The sequence below is a fragment of the Pteropus medius genome, unplaced genomic scaffold (genome assembly GCF_902729225.1).
Source record: "Pteropus medius unplaced genomic scaffold, Ma_sr-lr_union100, whole genome shotgun sequence".
NCBI lineage: Eukaryota > Metazoa > Chordata > Mammalia > Chiroptera > Pteropodidae > Pteropus > Pteropus medius.
In genome coordinates, this window is record NW_024350397.1 from 976,053 (window position 1) to 996,824 (window position 20,772).

A 20,772-nucleotide genomic window follows, 5' to 3' on the forward strand; every position below is an offset into this window, starting at 1 on the left:
TCACCACAATCAATTTTAGAACATTTTCATCACCCCAAAAGAAACCCTATAGCTATTACTCCTCCCCCCTCACCACACACACGCACACCCAATCTTGCCCCTAGCCCTAGGCAGCCATTAATCTTTCTGTCTCTGTATAGATACTCCTGTTATGGATGCTTCCTGTAAGTGGACTCCTACAATATGTAGTCTTTTGTGACTGGCTTATTTCACTTATAATATTTTTAAGGTTCATCTGTGTTACAGCATGTAGCAATACTTATTCCTTTTTGTTGCTGAATAATATTCCACTATATAGATATACCATATTTTATTTTTCCGTTAATCAGTTGGACATTTGGTTTATTTCCATCTTTTGGCTATTAAGGATAATGTGCTATAACATCTGTGGACATGTTTTTCATTTCCCTTGGACATATATCTAGTAGTAGAATTGCTGGGTCATATGATAAATTTATGCTTAACCTTTTCAGGGACTGCCAAACTTTTTCAAAGCAGCTAAGCATTTTACATTGACAGCAGCAGTGTGTCTGAGAGTTCCAGTTTCTCTGTACCCTCATTAGCAGTTTTTTATAGACTGTCTTTTTGACTAGCTTTCCTAATAGGTGTGGAGTGGTATCTAATTGCAAGTTTGATTTGCATTTTCCTAATGGCTGATATTGAGAGTCTTGTGCTTTTTGGCTGTTTGTTATGTCTTCTTTGGAGAAATGTTTGTTGAGATTTTAGCTCTTTAAAATTTGAGTATCTTGCTGTGTTTTAAGAGTTTCTACTAGTAGGACTAGATAAAGTTCTTTGTATATGATTTACAAATGTGTTCTCCCATTCTCTGGATTGTCTTCTTTCTTGATGGTGTTCTTTGAAGCATAAAAGTTTTTAATTTTCACAAAATAATTTATCAGTTTTTTCACTTGTACTTTTGGTGATGATTTATGCCTGTATTTTCTTATAAGAGTTTTACAGTTTTAGCTCTTACATTTAATTTAGGTCTATGATTCATTTCGAATTATTTTTTGTATATGGTGTGAGGAAGGGGTCCAACTCAACTTCATTCTTTTGCATGTGCAACTTAAGTATTTTGTAAAATCACCATTTCTATCATGTAGATAAATAATGTGTGCTACCTATATGTTTAAGAGTAAGAAAGGTAGCTCCAAAGGAAATGATGTAATTTTCACAAAGAAGTTTGTATCACTGTGCTAAAAATATGTAGCATATTCATTTGGGCTAAACATATTGGACAACAGTACTGTTTTTAAAACAAGCTTTAATGAAATCGAAAGAGAACTGCATCTTTCATTTACCTTTGATAATTTTTGGTTCTAGCTGTTAACAAAGGAATTTTCTTGATATCGTTTGTAATAGATACAAGTGCAGATGTGTAGTATATGGCATTGTTGATAATGAGATTGTTTCCAAGTGGTGAGCATCTCGATAAAAGTTTAAAACTAAGTATTCTACAGTACAATTTGCAGAGTAATTACATTCCTAGTTCACCATAATTTATTAAGGAGAATTAGGTTCTAGCTAATTATAAGTTGATTTTTTTTAGACATGGGACAGTTCTTTGAGAAATGTTCTATGCACAGTAAGCATTCCTGGCCCTGTTTCTCTAAATGTCAGTGGGTACCCTCATCTAGAGCAGTACTGTCCAGTGAGCCGTGTATGCAATTTTAATTTTTCTAGAAGCCAAGACCTGGAATTATTTTTAATAATATATACTTTTTAACCCAATATATCAAAATTAGTTTAACATGTAATCAATATAAAAATACTAATGCGCTGCTTTACATTTTTTTTTTGTACTAAGTCTTTGAATTGAGTGTGTATTTTGCACATACAGCAAGTTTCCATTTAGAGTAACCACATTTCCAGTGCTCAATAGCTATATGTGCCTAGTGGATATCATTTGGATAGCACATATTTAGAGGGAGTAACTCAACTAAAGGGCACTGTCAAATGCAAGCCTATTGTTGGGGAATCATCTTACCCATTTCTCTCCCTCCCCTAGAGACATAGTCTGGTTACCACAGCTTATGCTTTTCACTACCAGTAGCTTATAAACAATTAGTAAATTGGAGAATGACATAAATATAAACTGAAGTTGTATTGGTTCATATGTGAAATTTTTTTTTCTAGGCGAGGAGAATCTGAATAGGAGGAATAGGGTTAAACCTTCAAATAGAAAGGGAAAAGCTCTCAACCAGCTGCTGCGCAGGCAAGATGCCTAAAGAAAATTTAAGCCTGGTCATCTGTAGCCTTGCATGGCTCCCTGTCTCTGGCAAGCTGTACTTTTCTCCTCTGTCCATTTTAACTGTAGTGTAAATGCACAGAACTTCACTTCATGTTCTTAGCCCCAGCAAGCTGAATTTCTGTCTTAATGTTTTTTTTGCATTTTTCATATCCCTTGAAGCAATCTACAGCCATGTTGAGCTACTTGCTTCTGCTGTTCAAATTTTTGTTACATGTTCTGGTTATAATAAAGATGCATGCTTTTGAGTAATTTGTTTCTACTCTGTTTTTCCCATAAGACTCTTCTTAGTGTGCAATATTGTAGAATTCAAGGTTTTTTGAGAAAACATTGTTTTCCTAAACATTATCATGTTATGGCAAAAATACCCATTACAGAAATATGGCTTTCTTTGCAAAATCCTCTTATTTTTAATTGTTTGTGGTCTCTGGTTTGGGAGTGATGAAAGGAAGACCAAAGACAGTGGAACATAATATAATATTTAGACTAAAAGTGTGGCTCAGATACTGATCACACCAAACCATCTTGAGAGTGCTTATTAAAAATTCAGTTCTTGGGGGTCCTATCCCATATAATGTGAATCAGAATCTCTGAGATTTAACTTTGAAATCTATATTGTTTAATATACTGAAGTTTGAGATATACTGAACCTATTCAGTCATACCTGTTATCTGCTTTTATTAGTTTGAAAAGCAGTTTGGGGAGGTGGAGGTTCTTGAAATCTTTCATTTAGTATTATTAGGTATATCTTACCTGTTCCTTGGTTAGCATGTTCTGAATAAGGACACAGATGCCTTAATGTTTTGCCCCTATTAGAGTCAAAACTGTTGCTTCACCTTTTGAAAATCTGGGTATATTTCCCAGCCTTGTTTGATCATGTAGAATTCCTACTTATATCCAGTTTTCCTCTTCTAATTGTTTAATGCCCCTTTCTTGCTGAGTCAGGTTTGTTTTGCTACATTTTTCTGGCTGGTTTCCCAGAGTACTCTCTTAGGACTCTGTCTTAGACTGTTAGTTATAGCCTTACTATCCAACTTCTGAGGTGTTAGAGGATGCCAAGTAGGATTAGTCTGCCTTTAAGTATTGAAGATATTGTCACAGAAAAGGTCATAGTGTCCCTTTCTTGAAAGCTTTTAAGACTAGCTTCATCAATGCTAACTTTAATTTCATGAGATTGGTTTAAATGTGTATCATTTAAAACCAGTTTTATCTCACTTATCTGCAATTACTATTTTTTTTTTTTTGAGATATTTTCATCTTTAAAGTAGTGAGCCTTTTTCCTGGTAATGGATAGAGAGCATAAAGGGTACCGAACCACATAAATAGCTTTTGCTTCCATTACTTTGTTGTGCTAAACAGCATCCGTGAGATTCTCACTGGCATATCTATTATCTTCCTTTGCACACTTGAATAATCATCGCATTTGGTATTAAAATTCTGAGTTCAAGTTTTATCCATGGCTCTACTCTTTGGATATGCTACCATCCACAAATCACTTATTTTTTCTCTCTGCCTTACACTAAGTTATACTGCTAAAATACACACACACACACCACCAACCACCCCCACCCCGTATTCTTATCCTGAAACACAAATTCATCGTGGGGTAGGATACAAAAAATCATGTGTTTTTAAGGAAAAGCAGATTTCAAAGAAATTGCACTTTCTATAGATAGATATGGCCTTGGAAAATCTTAACTGCCATCCTCATTACTCTGACCCTGAGGAGGTTGTGCATAATCACTTTGCTTTTCTGCTTGTCTGTTACTTCAGTTTGGAAAGAACTATAAGGAGAAATTAAAAGGCTCAAATGAAATGCTGCCCTTCCCCCCATGCTCTGGTAAATAATATAAATTGACACTTTTATTATAGAGAGTTAGCTTTATTTAGCTTATTGTACTCATGTTTTTCAGGAGCTAATCTGCCTTTAGTTCTTAAGCACATTCTTCTGGCTGGAATAAAAGATTAGCCTGTGTTATTCTGTTTTCTATAAAACTTCTTATACTTAGTTTTGGATTCTGTTTAAGAATGTCACTTTATTTTTACTCTTTTACTAAAATATCTGTATCTTAATCTTGCTCCTCACTTTTTTAAGTTGTTTTGCTAAGTGGTCTGGATAAATCTTATTTCCTAGAATGTGGAGTCTAGTCCTTATTCAGAAAGCTCCTGTCTCTGAAAATGACTTCCCTCTAAACAGCTGATTCAGATTTCTCTTGATTCCAGAGTCTTAAGCTAGTGTACCTTGGTGATTATGGTTTTTTATCATGTTATGCCCTCCGAAAACACATACTAGACCTAAAAGCTATCTAATAAATGTCTGTCAGGCTGGCGAAAGACTCATTTCTTCAGAGGTAAAAACTTAGTTAATTGAGTGCTTGTCGATTTTTGAATTTTCATTAATACTAAGAATAACCCTAAAATGGAGTGAATTCCTAGATCTTTACCTCATGAGATCAATAGATCTCATTTCTAACATACCTTATTTTTATCAAGTACTCTACCTATCATTCTTTTTAACAGATCTTTAATGTGGCACTTTTGTTTCATAGACCATTTAAAGCTATTTCATAGACCATTTAGCTCAAGAATGGATGTAAATAAATATCAGGGCATTTAACCTAGACTTCTTAATGGATTAGTCTGGTGTTCATTTCAGTCAGTAAGATTGGCTTTTTCTCTGTTATTGCTGACATATTTATGGTAAATTTTGTGGAAATCTCAACTCGACTTGTAGTATATAAATATGATAATCTAGTAGTCCATGTTATTAGATCTATCTCTTATTTGTATTCAGCTGTAAACTTGATTTAAAAAAAAATTCGTGTTAACATCTGAAAAGTGCAAATTTTAGCATAGGTCTAAGGTTTCCTTTAAAACTTGGAGTATTAATTTTTCTTTGTAACTGTATATCAAGGCCCTCTGACCACCCCCCCAGGTTTGGTGATTCTCTAAGAGGACTCAGAGGACCCAATAAATATATAGTCATATCACGGGTATGACTTATTACCATGAAAGGATGCAAAGCATAATCAAAGACAGACATGTGGGGCAGAGTCTGGAGGAAACCAAATGCAGGCTTCCAAGAATCTTCTCCTAGTAGAATCATACAGAATTTTATATTCCTCCAGTCATGAATTGTGAGAACACTTGCAAAATGTTGTATACCAGGGAAGCTTATTAGAAATTTAGTATCCAAGGTTTTTATCGGATTTGGCTTATTATGTAGGCACTCTGCCTAGCATGCACCAAAAGTCTGGATTCTCAGTAGAAAAGCAGGTGTTCAGCTTAAATCATATTGTATGCACAAGCAGCTTAGGCACAGTGAGCAGCTGTTACCAGTTATTGTTGTGGGAACTCTCCTGAAATAGGTTCCTGCATGCCAGCCAAAGGCCAGCTGTGCAAGCAGGCCTTTCTAAGGATAGCAGTCTTAAGCCTTTTCGGCCCCCTGAGCTTATTCTTGACTGATTTCTTGATTGTGTTCATTCTTACATTGTTTATTGAATTTATTACCTACTCTTAAAATAGTTTGTTTTACATAAATACATGCTGTGTAACAAGATAAAATTAAAAACAGGTAGATGAAGAAATATCAGGCCTCCCAAGCTGCAGCCTGTTGGGAAATGTTCTCTATTGTGCCACCTACATTTTGCTCAGTACTTAAGTAACTCTCTTTTGTATTTTTGTCATATCACTAGCTTTACGAGGTCTTTGAATCTGCTTCTGGCTGGCTCATGTACCCGAGGTTAAATCTTGGCCATTACTTTTTCTCTTGCCATACTCTTATTTCATTAGCTTGTAGTGCTTCCTTATTGTATGCAATCAAAGTTGGAGTCCCCTACTTTTCATCTATAATGGAAGTGAATTCCAGATCCACTTCTGAATTCCTAGTTCTACATGGATCTGCTGACCATTTCCACTTGGATACCTAAAACCTTATACTCATCTTCTGTCTGTTCCAGTCCACCTTTATTATGCATTTAGTTTTTCCTGTTGATTGAAATAGTTAAATGAGTTCTTATTCATTTCTACTCATAACAACTCTGGTTCTGACTGCCATCTAATTCCTGGACCACTGGACCATTTAAATTGTGCTTCCCACTTACAGTTTTTGTCCATTATAGGAGCCTCTATACCATTGCCTGCTCAGTTAAAAAACAAACAAAAAAGTTGAATTATGTCACCTTGATGCTGAAAAATAATGTGGAATGAATTGAAATACTAACTAGATATTTTTGGCAAACCTTTTTGTGTCATTAATCATTGTTTTTGCAAGTTTGGATTTTTATACCTTGAATTAAGACAATAAAAACTATCTCCGATTTCTGCGATGTGTAGATTATTCAGAAAACTCATGAGTTACATTGAAGAATTTTTTTAGGTAGAATTGGTCCTGTTATTAGAAAACTTGATGACATTTTCATCATCTTGAAAGCAAGTACCTTCCTTCCCTGAGACTTAATTTTTGGAAAATTTAAACCTGTTTTAGTTGAAAATTTGGTGAAACTAAGAAACTGAAAAATAATTGCAAAAATATATTGGATAATTGTAACTTAGTTCTGTATTAGTTGAATTTTTGTGCTGCTTTTCTCTATGTATGTTGTGTTTTTGTCTTTTCCTAATAAAACTTTTATTTAAAAAAACCTTACAAATTGGTAGAAATTATATGAGATTTTGCTCATCTAATTATAAATAACATTGTTCCATAGGATATTAACCATGTAGTGTATATGCTTATTAAGCCACATCTTTAGTTGGCTAATAAATAGTTTATATATTAATAAGTATGAATATGTATTTCTGATGCTTATGTAAAATGATTTAGGCATATACAGTGATATGTAGGATAAATACCAATTTAAACATGAAATATAACTTAAAATTCACTTGGCTTTTCATTTTTTAAGGGACCAGTTACTCTCCACAAGAAAATTCACACAACCACAGTGCTCTTCATAGTTCAAATTCACATTCTTCTAATCCAAGCAATAACCCAAGCAAAACTTCAGATGCAGTAAGTATATAAACTTACCTAATTTTGGGGAGTAGGGGAAAATCTAGTGCCCAAAAAAAAAAAAAACCCTCATACCAAGTCTTGCTAAATCTAATGTCTTCAAATTTTTTAAAAATCTAAATTGACCTTTTCTTTATGTATTTGAACTACTGAGCTTACCTTATTAGAACTGAGGATAGTCAGACGACATCCTCTTGGTATTATTTCATTAGCATTCCTTTACAGAACATAATTTTACCATTGAGCTATCTGAGCTCTAAAGAACCTCAGATCGTGAAACTTCTAAATTTAAAGTGGTTTACCTTGAGCTGCTTTTTCTGTAATATATAAACTTCATATAGTATACATTTATTGAGTACTATGTATTTATACACTCTGACACTAAGCCCTGTTCTCAAGGGTAGGAAACCCAATGAGGATTTTTAGATATTTCGAAAATGAAGTGACTGTTATTACTCAGTTTGAATTTTTTAAATTCAAGGTTCACATGAAAGTTCTAATAACATTTATTCAGCAAAAATTTAATAAGGTTTCAATTTGTCAAGCACATATATAGTTATATATGCTTGTAGATATATAGAACTAAGAAAATGTGACCCATCCTAAAGGAATTTTTGGGCCTTTGGTGGAGGCAGAAAAGTAAACAATTAAAACAGTTGCTTTGGGAGCACTCAGTATGAGGACAGACTTATAGCTTGGATGAGGAAGGTATTAAAGTCTACCCAACAGATTGAATATAACTTAGCCAGTTGAAGAAGTCTGGAATTTGTATAGCATGCAGGGTGACAGCACCAACAAAGACATAGAAGTGTGAAATACCACAGTATGGAGAGTTACAGGATTTTGATAATGTGGAAGAACAGGAGAAGCTCAAGGTACAGAAATAAGAGGGAGTCTGATCACAAAGAGTTATCTGTCTTGCCAAGGAATGTGGATTTTATATAAAGGCAGCGGAGAGCTGTTGAAGGGTATAATCAGTGAAGTAACATCATGTTTGCAATTTAAAAAATTATATGATAGCTGTGAAAAATAATTACAGGAAGAAAAGAACAACTAGGAGACTGTAGAAGTGTAGGTCGAATCCAACAGATTTCTGTCTTGGATATTTGGGTGATCATCATACTTAATCGGCATTGAAAGACCCTCAAGGTTTATTATTTATTATTTCTTGTCCCTTGTCGAAGCATTGTGGTTAGCACATCTCCATAGAAAATTGAGACATCAATGATAATATTTTCATAAAAATAAATTCAGAATAATTTTAAATATTGTGTTAATCAGGTTCCAGTTGGTGAAACAAATCATACTAGCTATTTTTATTTAGCACATACAGTTCAGTAACAGAATTTCATATACAGGATTAGTTAAGCAGATGTTGCAGGTATTGAGGACTAGAAAGAAAAAAAGGGACACTGAGGGAACACATACATAGGGATTACCCCTTAGGGCTAAAGAACAATGGGAAAAGGTTGGGGTTATCCAGATTAGGATAGTTTGGAGGAGAAGCCTTGCAGAGCTGGTGATAAGTGATGTGATGAAAGTGGGTATGACACATTTATCAGCTACAAAATTAAATTTAATCTAATCTGAGAATTGGGGTTTTGAACATTTCTGAAGATTACTAGTAAACCGACTTTTTCTTAAAACCACTTCTAATGACAATTTTTGAGTAGTAAATAAAACAAAGTACCTTTCATCTAATTTCATAATGAAAGAATAAATGAACAGATGATTATTGGGTAACCCAGGTTAACACATTTTAACCCAGGTTAAAATAAGGAATAGCTTTCAACAAAATGTTTCTTTTTCTCTTTGAGGTTTTCAAGTTTTAAATCTGTCTTTGAAAATCAGTAACAGTATTATGCAGAGCAGGGATCCCCAGCCCCCAGCCCCCAGGCTGCAGGTGGGTACTAATCTGTGGCCTGTTAGGAACTGGGCCACACAGTAAGAAGTGAGCAGCGGGCAGGCGAGTGAAGCTTCATCTGTATTTGCAGCTGTTCCCCAGTGCCTCAGCTCTACCTCAGATCATCAGGCATTAGAGTCTCATAGGAGCACCAGTCCCTGGTGCCAAAAAGGTTGGGGACCGCTGATTTGGAGTACTTCATAGAAATTTGGTTGTATGGTAATTTATATTAAGCACTAAAAGTCGAGTTGGAATTACTTTATTATTTCAGTATTAGATTAAGATATTAACATGTAGCCTGCTGAGTCCAGTGATGAACATTTATTGTGGGGTTTTTATCACAGAGCCTACTTAGCCCATGGTAAATATTTAGGGAAAATTTGTTGACTGATAGGACTTACAGGTATCATATAGACTGTTTTAGTTAAGTTATGCATATTTGTGTTTGTGTTTTTTTAAAGAGGCCTCTGAATTTCTTCATTTAGAAAAATTTAAATTTTCATTTAAAAACATTGTAATTGGACTCTTAACTTCAAAATATCCTTCACCAATTTTGATTTGCTAGGAAGCACTTTTAATTCAATCCTAGGTGATTTTCCATTTATATTCCAACATTTATTATTATTAAATATCTTCTGCATATTTTGGAGCTTTTAAGTTTGAGGCTCTCAGGGTCTATTCTCTGTAACCAGTTTTGCCTGAAGAATTTCTACTTAATTTTTTAAAAAAAGAAATTTATCATAACTCTTAGGATTCCATGAAATTCTTTGTTACAGTGAATGCCATCTTTGATGTTAATGTACTATTCTTTATTAACGATTCATGAATTAATTCCAGGATTAACTATTCCTGTTCCATAGGTTAACTTGGAGAAGAAGTAGTAAGACTCCATTTTGGAGAGAGGGTGGAAAGGGAAGCTTTTTTAATGTTTTTTTTTTTTGTTTTTTTCTTTTAAGGAAAAGGGCAGCATTTATAGAAAAATTGTGAAAGATATTTTGAATTGGTGACTTAGTATCTGTTTAGTGCTAGTCTTTTAGAGCAGCCATTTTCATACTTTGAGTCTCAGGACTTACTTACATTCATGAACATTGAGAGCTTTTGTTTTTGTGGACTCTTATCAATATTTACCATATTAAAAATTAAAATGATAAATATGAAAATAATTTATTTAAAAATCAATTTGTAAACCCATTAACTGTTTCTAAAACAAACAAAAAAAATAGACATTGAACATGCCTTTAATGCCTGACTTAGAACAGGAAGATATCTAGAATTTCACATGTGCTCTACATTCAGTTCTTTGTGATATCAAATCTGTGCATTCTCTGGGAAAACACTGTTTGTGTGGTAGAATGAGGAGAAAAAGTACAAAATTGTCTTAGTTTTATTATGAAAATAGTTTTGAACTTGTGAAATGAACTTGGAGTCCCTCATGGGTTTCTGGCCGACACTTGCAAAACTGCTGCCTTAGGGCATATGTTGGCAGCTACATCAAACATAACTTTGAAAACTTACAATGTTTGCAGGCCTTTTGTTTAGTTCGTAATTTTAGATCTTCTTTTTTTAAATTAAGAAATTTAACACCTGAGGATCTAATGTCTAACGTGGTGACAATATTAATAACACTGTATTGTATAATTGAAATTTGCTGGCAGAGTAGAACTTACATGTTTTCACCAAAAAAAAAAAAAAAAAGGTATGTGAGATGATAGATGTGTTAATTAACTAGATAGGCGGAATCCTTTCACAGTATATATCATATTATCACTGTGTACACTTTAAATCTTACAGTTTTGTCAATTATACCTCAGTAAAGCTAAAAAAATAACAATGGAACAAAAAAATTTAACACTTGCTGTCGTATAGTAATATTTTAAAAATTACCCTATTACTTAAAGTTCCCCATCCCCCTTTACCTTTTCTTGAGGATGAAAGTGGGGTGGAGAAAGCTAAAGTACTGGTATGTGATTGTAATGCCGGGACCCTGGAAGACATACTTGTAATAACCTAAAAATCTGCAGTGTCATAGACCCATGCTCTTCAAAGTTCTGGTGTTTGAACTTTACCTGTCCAGAAGTAGTGCCAGAATGTAAATTAACTGTCATTAAATACAGTGTTTAGTTGATTTCTCCTTAAAGCAAGACTTTTGATGAGGGAAGCAGTGTGTTGATACATATTCTAATGCAAGCTCCTTTATCTTCTCCAGGACAGGAAACAGTTGGTAAAACCATCACTTTGAAGAGCACTAGTCTAGACCATGTTCATCTTCTCTGGTGTGTGCTCTGTCCACCTGCCTCAAATCTTATTCTGCTTCTTCAGACCAAACCAGTAATCCCATATAATTACTTGCCAAGCAAACCAAAATCTTCCAGATAGATACATCCATAGAAGGGCTTAGTTTGCATAATAATTTAGGACTAGGGAGCAGTGGATGGTGAAGAACTTTTTCAAATTTAGCCTTCTGTGATTGGGTTTCTGCAGTTTGATGTGGCTTAATTCTGGAAGCTAGGGGAATTGAACTTTAACTCTTCCCTGATATTAGAGGTTTGGAGGCATAGGGCTGATTGCCAGTAGCTTTATTTTTTTGAGACATAAACTTGAGAGTATAAACATATGGCAGTATCTGCAGTATTTCTTCAACTCCCCTCAAAATCATTACGGTATTTTGAGAATTGATGTTGATTTAGTGGAAATAATAGAATCTAGGAACCTGAATTTTGATCCTTTCTTCTACCACTAGTTTTTTGACCCGTGACCTACTCATAAGTTATTTCAGCTTGTTTCCTACTTGGTAAAATTAAAGCTGAATAGGCAGGGCACAAAAGTTCCTTTCCTCAAGCTTTAAAATTGTGTCATTCTATACTGTTGAACCCAGAAGAAAGATAGGCTACCAAAAGCATAACATTTCATTTTAATTTCAAAGCTCCTTTAAAAAATAGTTACGATATTCACCTGAAGTGTACTTTGGATTCTACCGGATTTTCTGAGGCCAGTGCAGGACACTTAAACTTTATGTTTTTTGAGATCAGTTTCAAGAAAACCAGGCCTTTCAGAGTTTTCTAATTTCATTGTAATTTTACAGTGCCTATAAAATACCAGCAAGAGACTGTATCTGAGAACTTTGAAAAAAACCAGTTTTAGTTACAGAAAAATTAGTGATGCTAATCCTATACATTAGATGAGACAAGGTTTCGTTAATACTTAACCCATCTCATAGATTTTGAAAGTGAAACATTCATAGCCCTTAAATAGCTTTGTGTTTACATTTAAAATTTTTTGTGCTTATTTGCACTAAATAACAGTAATTACAGGCAGATTGTTCTTACACTGTGATTACTTTTGTGCCTTAAGAGTTTAGAACTAATGTGTTCTCATGCCCTCAAATCAGTCAGTTGAGAAAGTTCCTTAACCCTCGTCTACCTGCCCAATGTGACTGGATTTCAGCATTTAAACTTATAATAATGGGGAACTTTGTAATGCTTTTCTAAAGTAAAGATGTTAATTTCACATTTTTTTTCTTGCTTAATTAATATCTATTAATCTATTTGATATTTTATAGGGTTTTCCATAGTTAACTTTGAAGATTTTCATAGTCTGAGGTCTTCTAAGATGTAAAAGAAGATTATTATATCCTAGATCAGGGCACCTTTATTTTCTAAGTCTTTTCCCATATGTTTGCTTTGAAAACCATTGACACTCTTGATACTTCATATCAAGTGAATAAATAGTATTAACATTTTCTAATTTTTAAAAATATTTTTAAGCCTTATGATTCTGCAGATGACTGGTCTGAACATATTAGCTCTTCTGGGAAAAAATATTACTACAATTGTCGAACAGAAGTTTCACAATGGGAGAAACCAAAAGAGTGGCTTGAAAGGTATTTGCTCTTAATCTAATTCAACAGTATTTCTCATTCTTGATTCTACGAGTTAATATCTTAGAACATTAAACATTCTAAGTTTGGATTTCTTACTGTGATTCCTCTTTTTAATTGCACGGTTGGCCCTTTGTGTTTTCTGTTATATCTCTTTAACATAAAGAAAAAAAAATACTAGGACAGATAAGCAACTGTCCACAAGGGCCTACAGTATATTTAATTTAAAACTTTATATTAATCTGCATTTATGCACCTTAAAATTTGTAATGGAAATCTTTATACTTCTTATAGGACAATATTGTGTTTCCTTCATTTATATAGAATTAATCTTGCAGAGTTTTGGTTGTAGGGTTAATGGCATATAAACAATTGGCATAATATTGCCATCAGTGAAAACATCGTTTGCTATATCCCATCTGCCACACCAGTTAAGTGATATTATGGCCATGTTCAGGTCTTGTATTTTTCATATGCCATTTTGTTGAGCATTTGACCAGAAGTGTTTTATGTAGACTCATTGTACCTGATAGAATTTTTATGGGTTTATCTATTTTTTATTTTTAGAGAACAGAGACAAAAAGAAGCAAACAAGATGGCGGTTAATAGCTTCCCAAAAGATAGGGATTACAGAAGAGAGGTGATGCAAGCAACAGCCAGTAGTGGATTTGCCAGTGGAAGTAAGTATTAATTTTCTTCTTTGAAACAGTAATGATGTTTGATTCATTCCTGTAGTTCATTGATGTTACAAATCTATATGTATAACCATTTATATGTGTAAACTAAAATAAAACATAGGAGATTTCCTTTAGGTTGGATCCGTTGCCCTAACTTCTACCATTTTGTTTCCTTAAAAGGAAAAGTGTGCACAGCGGATTAGTACACACATGTATTCATCACTATCATTAATGGCTGTAATGCAGTTGAGTTGGTAAATAAAATTTCATGTTGTGGATTGACTTCTTTTTAAAACAGCTTCACTTCTACCCCCACTCCCCAAATTATTTACTGTTAAACTGGACGCTGAAATCTCTTCCAAAACTCCCTCGATTTCATTTAATAATTGAATCAGCCACACACAGTGGCATCAAAGTACCTATTGTTATGTGTTATCAGTGAAAAACTTGTTTATCCTTATATTTGGTAACTGATTTCAACATGATTGTAGATCTGTGTAACATCTCCATATTGTGGGTGTACCTTAATGGTCCTTTGAGGCCGGATTTTGTCCCAGTGGGACAATATTGTCAACATACATTTGTTTTTAATTCAAATTAAATTTGAACTTGAAGCTTTTACTAAATATATTCTATTTTCAGTGGCTTCTCTTGTCTAGATAAAATGTAAATGCCACAGAGAGTTCTTAGGCCCTTTATTAAAATTTAAAATTTCAAGAAAATTTTAAGGTGTATTCTAGGAATTCTTAGACTTAAGCGTTTGAATCGTCCTCCTGTAACTCAAAAAAGTAGGGAGTCTATCTGGTCTCAGTAAACTATTGATTTTTTGGTGGGAAAAATTATTTAAGATGAAATAGTAACAGTTCTGTAAGACTGAATGTTTAAGATCTTTGGAACATTGAATTTTTTATATTAGTGAAATGATGCTTAATTCTTAGAAAACAAAATGATTTACTGAAGTTAGGAAATTAGGAATATTGTATTTTGAGTCAGAAGACTTGAATTTTAGTTCTGTTTCACTAAATATTTTAAGTTACTGACTTTTGGCCAACAACTAAAAATGAGATAAAAGCTTTTCTCTCTAAGTCAAAAAAAAAGTACCCAGCTCATAGGCATCCTGAATAAATTGTTGGGGGGAGTTGTGGCTGGGTATGGAGGAAAAGGGGCAAATGGATGTAGAAAGAATAACTTTTTTTTTTTTAAGTTATTGGGCTAGACCTTTCCACTTAATGTCTGATAGTTTCCAGAGAGGAAAAGGATCAGAGCCTCGTATGTCTACTTTATCCTTTCCAAAATAACCTGTCATTTAAGTCACTCCTCCATTGAGGTAGAATAAGTGAAGAGGGTAATTCGAGTTCCAAAATAAATAATTGATGGACATGAAAATATTATTTTTATCTTTTTAATAAACCATTTTAAAGGAAATGAGTTGTGTTTTTAAATTGTTTATCTGAGTGCTTCTTTTTGATTTCAAAAGTAAGGCATGTTTATTATTTAAAGAGTAAAGGGAAAAAATTTTAAGCTCATGACCTAGAGACATGTGGGGACATATACTTTTTTCTTTCTGCATATAAATGTGTACGTATGTATGTATTTTTTTCACCAAAAAAGGAATTACGTGTTATTGTTTTAAACCTTTTCTGTTTAATAATATTTCGGGGATATGTTTCCATGTCAGTTCTATGTTTGGTATATTGACTGCATGGTATTCCATTTTTAGATGTACCCTCATTTATACATAATCATCTTTCCATGGATGTTTAGGTCGTTTATAACTTTTTCCTATTGTAAACAAGGCTTTGATTCCTGTCTTTGCTCACTTATCTGATTTACTTCCTTAGCTAAATTCCTAGAAGTGCAAATGATGAGTCATTGGGTCTGTGTTTGTTTTCAAATGTAGTCATGTATCACACTTAAGTTTTAAGTAATGTTTTAGAAAAGATCTTAGGTATATTGCTGCCTTTTTAAAATTTGGTCAACTGAGTTATACTTTATATGGTATAGGAATAAAGTCACTAAGCGATTTAAGTGTTTAATTTTGTCTATCCAGAAATGTTGGCAGAGTTTTTCCCACATGTCCAGTGCATTGGTATTCATGTAGGGTAAGGCTTAACGCTTTGTAATTCCTAACCACCAATAAAAGAAGTGTGTATGTGTATGCATGTGTGGAGGGTACAGAGAGGGTTGGGAAGATTTTATGTGCTAAAGACATAAAGGTAGAAAAATAGATTTTAGAGAGGTTTTTGGGGTTTTTGTTTTTGTTTTTGTTTTTGTTTTTTTTTTGCAGTGTAGCAAATAATGTTATCCATAGCATGACATTGAAAATTAGATGGATAAAACTTTTAATTTGATGTTACCGCTACTAGATTATTTTCATCATCTTTAATGTGTGCCCCATAGAGTGAGTGCTCTGTGGTTAGGGAAAACTTATCTTGGGGTTCTTCAACAGTAATGACATTTTGGGTCAGGTAATTCTTTGTCGTGGAATTCTGTTTGTGTTCTGCTGTGTCTCATAGGATGTAGCGCACCATACCTGGCTTTGACATACTCGATGACAGTAGCACACCTCCCCTCTCCTCAGTTGTGACAACCAAAAATGTCTCCACACATTTGCTTAACGTGCTGTGGGGGATGTGCAAGTAGTCACTGCTTTAACTGTGTTCTGTAGAGTTGTAATAGAAAGCTGTTGCAACTATGTCTTCCCTATTTCCTGCAATGCTGCTGCCGTTATTTTAAGTGACAGGATTGGTGGAAATTGGGTGTGGCTGAATTATTTCTGTATGGCTGTCCTTGAAAGTTTCTATTGTAGTAGTAGTAGTCTTTTTCAGAAAGAAACTCTAGAATAAAACTTTTTAAGTTTTATGAGCGTGGAAGTTGAAAATTTACTGATGAGTTAAATAAATGTGTTCTGTGATAGTATAGTCTGTTCCTTTTCTGATAAGTTGCTGTATGTATAATTTGTAACACAATTTCATATATTAAGTCATTAAGTCAAAAGACCGTTTCGATCTAATGGAAGATTTTTGGCAGTACCTGTTGTTTTGGTGTAACATGTAGGAGTTGTGCACCAGTGGCTTGAAAACTGACTTACAGTTTCAGCATACTTCCTTTGTGCTGTCTTGGTCTCTAGACTTAGAGGAACCATGAATTGGAAAAAAAACAACATACTATTCAGCAAGGGCATCCTTTGGTAATATTATCGTTACATAGCATGTGCAGATGTTTCTCTACTTGGAAACATATAACACATATTGTTTTAATTCTTTAGTTACTGATTAGACTTGTAATTTAGACAAGAGATTTTTAAATAAAGAACAGATTTTGTTACCATAATTGTTGAACTTTTCCTTCTTTTGTAGTTTTTGTGAAAGCAAAAATACTTATTTCTGAATTTAAAATATTTTTGAGGCTTTAAATTGGAAGAGGATCTGTTTTTTAATATAACTGATAATAAGCAAGTAGTTTTCATTTTACTATGCTGCGGATGTAGGACTTTTGTTTTCATATAAGCATTATCTATAACTTGATTTTATAACTAATTCTGGTATTAGCATTTAAAAAATATTGATTTACTTAACTGAATGCACAGTTCATTATAAATTCAGTCATCCCTACATGAGGTCATTTAAGCCCTAGTACAACTACTTTCGAGCCCACTAATTAACTGCTTTAGTATTCAGAAAAATCAGGCTAATAAAGCTGATATTCCTTTGCAGTTGAACCACTATGGATAATTCAGTTAGTTATTAGAACCTGTGATCTATATTTTAAAAGAATGGTCCATTTACTTTTTTAATTTTTAAAATATTTAATTTTTTTATTTGAGTAAAATGTTATAATTCCATATATTGATTCCTTTTAATGTTTTGTTTGAACAAATGGTGTGGTTCTAAAGAAGCCCCCAAGTAGTAGCCCACTTGAAATCTGAGTATAGATTAATATTTATAGTGGAGCTAAAATTCTTCTTCCAGTATTTAGATATTTATATGCCAGTAGTAAAACTGCAGACACTAACTGGGCTTGCAGTTTTATAAAAAAACATAGATATAAGTACAAACAAGTATGTTGCTAAATTAGCTGATGTTCAAGACAGGATTCTAACGTAATCTTTTTTCTTCCCCCTTCCGTCATTCCAACATCTCTTTTTTCGAACTGTGAACTAAAGTGGAAGACAAGCATTCCAGTGATGCCAGTAGTTTGCTCCCACAGAATATTTTGTCTCAGACAAGCAGACACAATGACAGAGACTACAGACTGCCAAGAGCAGAGACTCACAGTAGTTCTACGCCAGTACAGCACCCCATCAAACCAGTGGTTCATCCAACTGCTACCCCAAGCACTGTTCCTTCTAGTCCATTTACGCTACAGTCTGATCACCAGCCAAAGAAATCATTTGATGCTAATGGAGCATCTACTTTATCAAAACTGCCTACACCCACATCTTCTGTCCCTGCACAGAAAACAGAAAGAAAAGGTATGCCATTATTACTAGATGCTGCACGTTGAACTATAGTCTGAGTTTCTGATGATATTACATTATTTCCGCTAGCTTAAATAAGACTCTTAATTATACATTTTTTAAAAAAAGTCTTTTAGAATGTTACTGCATAGATGTAGGTCTAGAGTTAGCCATGTTTAGCTTTTTCTTTTAATTTTTAATTATGAAGCCTCATAACTGTTTTTTGCCTTTGACACAATGAAGTCCACTTAATTTATAGCAGTAATGGTTTAAATACCTTATCAAAGCCAAATACCTGTCCCTTCATATTTGTATAAATTTTCATGATAATTGTCTTGATGGTGTAGTTTAGAAATTGTCTCAATTTTCTATAAATTAAAAGTCAATATGAATAGAGACATTTTAAAAACTTGTCATTTCTGCATAACATGCAACTATTGGTTTCAGTTTGTGAATTAGAAAACAATCATGGGCCACAAGATTAGGGGGTCTTAATTTCTGAAGAGTAGAAGTTAAGCTTTGCAACCCAAACTGTTTATCCAGCTCAGTGTTAATAAATAACTACAGTGTGTTCAAAAATGTTAGAGAAAAATTGTGACAACTGCTACTTGGGAGGTGAAACATAAACAAAAGCAGAGTGATGGGATAAATATATTTACATAGACCGCTCCCAATGCCAAACTTATACTTTTTAGTATGTTTTAAGAAACTAAGGAAATGAAAAGGCAATACGTAAATAAATTATCATGGCTAGACCCATTAGAAAGCTAATTAGCAGATTAGCATTAGGAAACGTCAAGAAACTTTTAAATGTCTTATGGTTTTAGGAGATGCTGCATGAACATAATGAATATTTAAGCTTTTAATCTATTATCTGATTCATTATTTCACATAGATTTAATTTGTTGAGAAAACGTTCAAATAATTGCATTTCTTTCACTTCTAGTTTACTCTCTTCTATGCATGTTATTTGAATTTCCCTTGTAGCAGTTGTTAGACATTGCTAAACCCTACTTTCATCATAGTGCATAATATCTTCAAAGGTCATATTTCCTAAAGATGATTTGTACCAAAATTTGTATGTACTAGCGTGAGAGAGAAATAGAGAATGTGAATGAGAGTGCGCATGTGTGTGTCTCTGTCTGTCTTGTCTGTCTGTCTCATTGGCGCTCAAGATTCCCTGGAGCAGGGATCTCTGAGGTCCAGCCACACATGGACTTCAGGCCACATCTGATCTGGTCTCTCTATGCCCATGACCCCATCCCTAATCTTTTCCCCTTCTAGAACCCAATTTGAGGGCCAAGGGCAGGTGTACAAGCCATATTTACCTTAATGCAGAATTAAATTTACAAAGAATTCTTGAAATGAAAACCAAATTAATGTAGTAATTGTTAATGTGATAGTGCTTCCTAAGGAAGGTTATGGTTTTTCAGTTCTTAAATAATTTTATTTTTATTATTTGGTCAGAAAAACAATATTTTAAAAACCCTTGTTTTAAAAAAAAAAAAAAACCTGTGGCCTTTTAATAGTTTATCTCATTTTACCCCTTGTTCATTTAATACTTTTTAGCTCTTACCTTTTTTTGAAATTCCTTTCCTGTCTTCTGAGATACCGCTGCTCTTAAATTTCCTAGTTCTGTTATTTCCTATATTTCTGTTAAATATCAGTAGCATTCAGTCTTTTACTGTGTTTTGTTCTTTTTTTCTTGCTTTAACATGTCCTCTTTTGCTGGACAGTCATTGTGACTATCTTGTCTATGTAATTGACTCCCAAATCTTTATTTCTAACTCATATATATCTGCTTCCCTTCTGTAAGCACTTGGTATATATTACATCTCCTCAGAATACAGTGTGTCTCAAATTCCTCTCTTTTCTCCTTGTTTATTCTTAAATTCTCAGTAAGTGACAACACTCTTCTCAACTCTTCCTTATTCTTCAACATTCTTGCCTACCTTCCCCATCCACTCATCAACAAATCTTATATTCTTCTTCTTATGTCTTAACTGTATGTATACTTTTTCTTTCTTATGTGACTGCTATTATTGAAATTAATCTCTCCTGAACTAACCCTCTTGATTATTGCTCTGCTTCCTTTTACCCAGTCTGTCCACTTATGGTGGCATCATTATAAAATTTAGATTGGATTGTGTCACTTTCTTACTTTAAATTTTCTAATGGTATTCCATTATCCAAAGGATAAAGTTCATACTTCATAGTAAGGTTAAAGCAAGTCCTTGACAGTCTGGTTGCAGTCTGTCTTCTAGCTCGAGCTCCAGTATTCCACTCTTGTATTTCCTGTAATTCATTTGTTGCAGAATTGTACATTTCTTAGGGCATGTTATGTTCTTTCATTTTTTGAGCCTTTACTGAAAAAAAAGACATACTCTTTCCTCCATTCCCATCCTGTTGAATTCATTACTCTCTAATTAAGAGCCAGCTCTAATGTCCTTTGGTTTTCAGCATCAGGTAACCTCTCCCAATCTGTTTCCCAGACACTGTCTACTTTTGTTTATTATAGCACTTATCACATTATAATTTTAGTTCCTTCAATTTGACTGTATCCTCTTTAGGATTAGATATGTCTTAATTGCATTTTG

General features: G+C 33.7%; 1 protein-coding gene across 9 annotated transcripts in view; it reads left to right on the forward strand.

Annotated features, from left to right (window-relative positions):
- Positions 1-20,772, forward strand: part of WAC (WW domain containing adaptor with coiled-coil) — a 77,522-nt gene that overhangs the window by 35,601 nt on the left and 21,149 nt on the right. For 6 of the 9 annotated variants that reach the window (XM_039839694.1, XM_039839697.1, XM_039839693.1 and 3 more), the window contains exons 4-7: positions 7,153-7,259; positions 12,927-13,042; positions 13,607-13,719; positions 17,882-18,190. In XM_039839694.1, coding sequence (XP_039695628.1) covers positions 7,153-7,259; positions 12,927-13,042; positions 13,607-13,719; positions 17,882-18,190 — 645 coding nt within the window. The remainder of the gene's footprint in view (positions 1-7,152; positions 7,260-12,926; positions 13,043-13,606; positions 13,720-17,881; positions 18,191-20,772) is intronic. The other 3 variants (XM_039839700.1, XM_039839699.1, XM_039839698.1) reach the window with 1 other exon arrangement.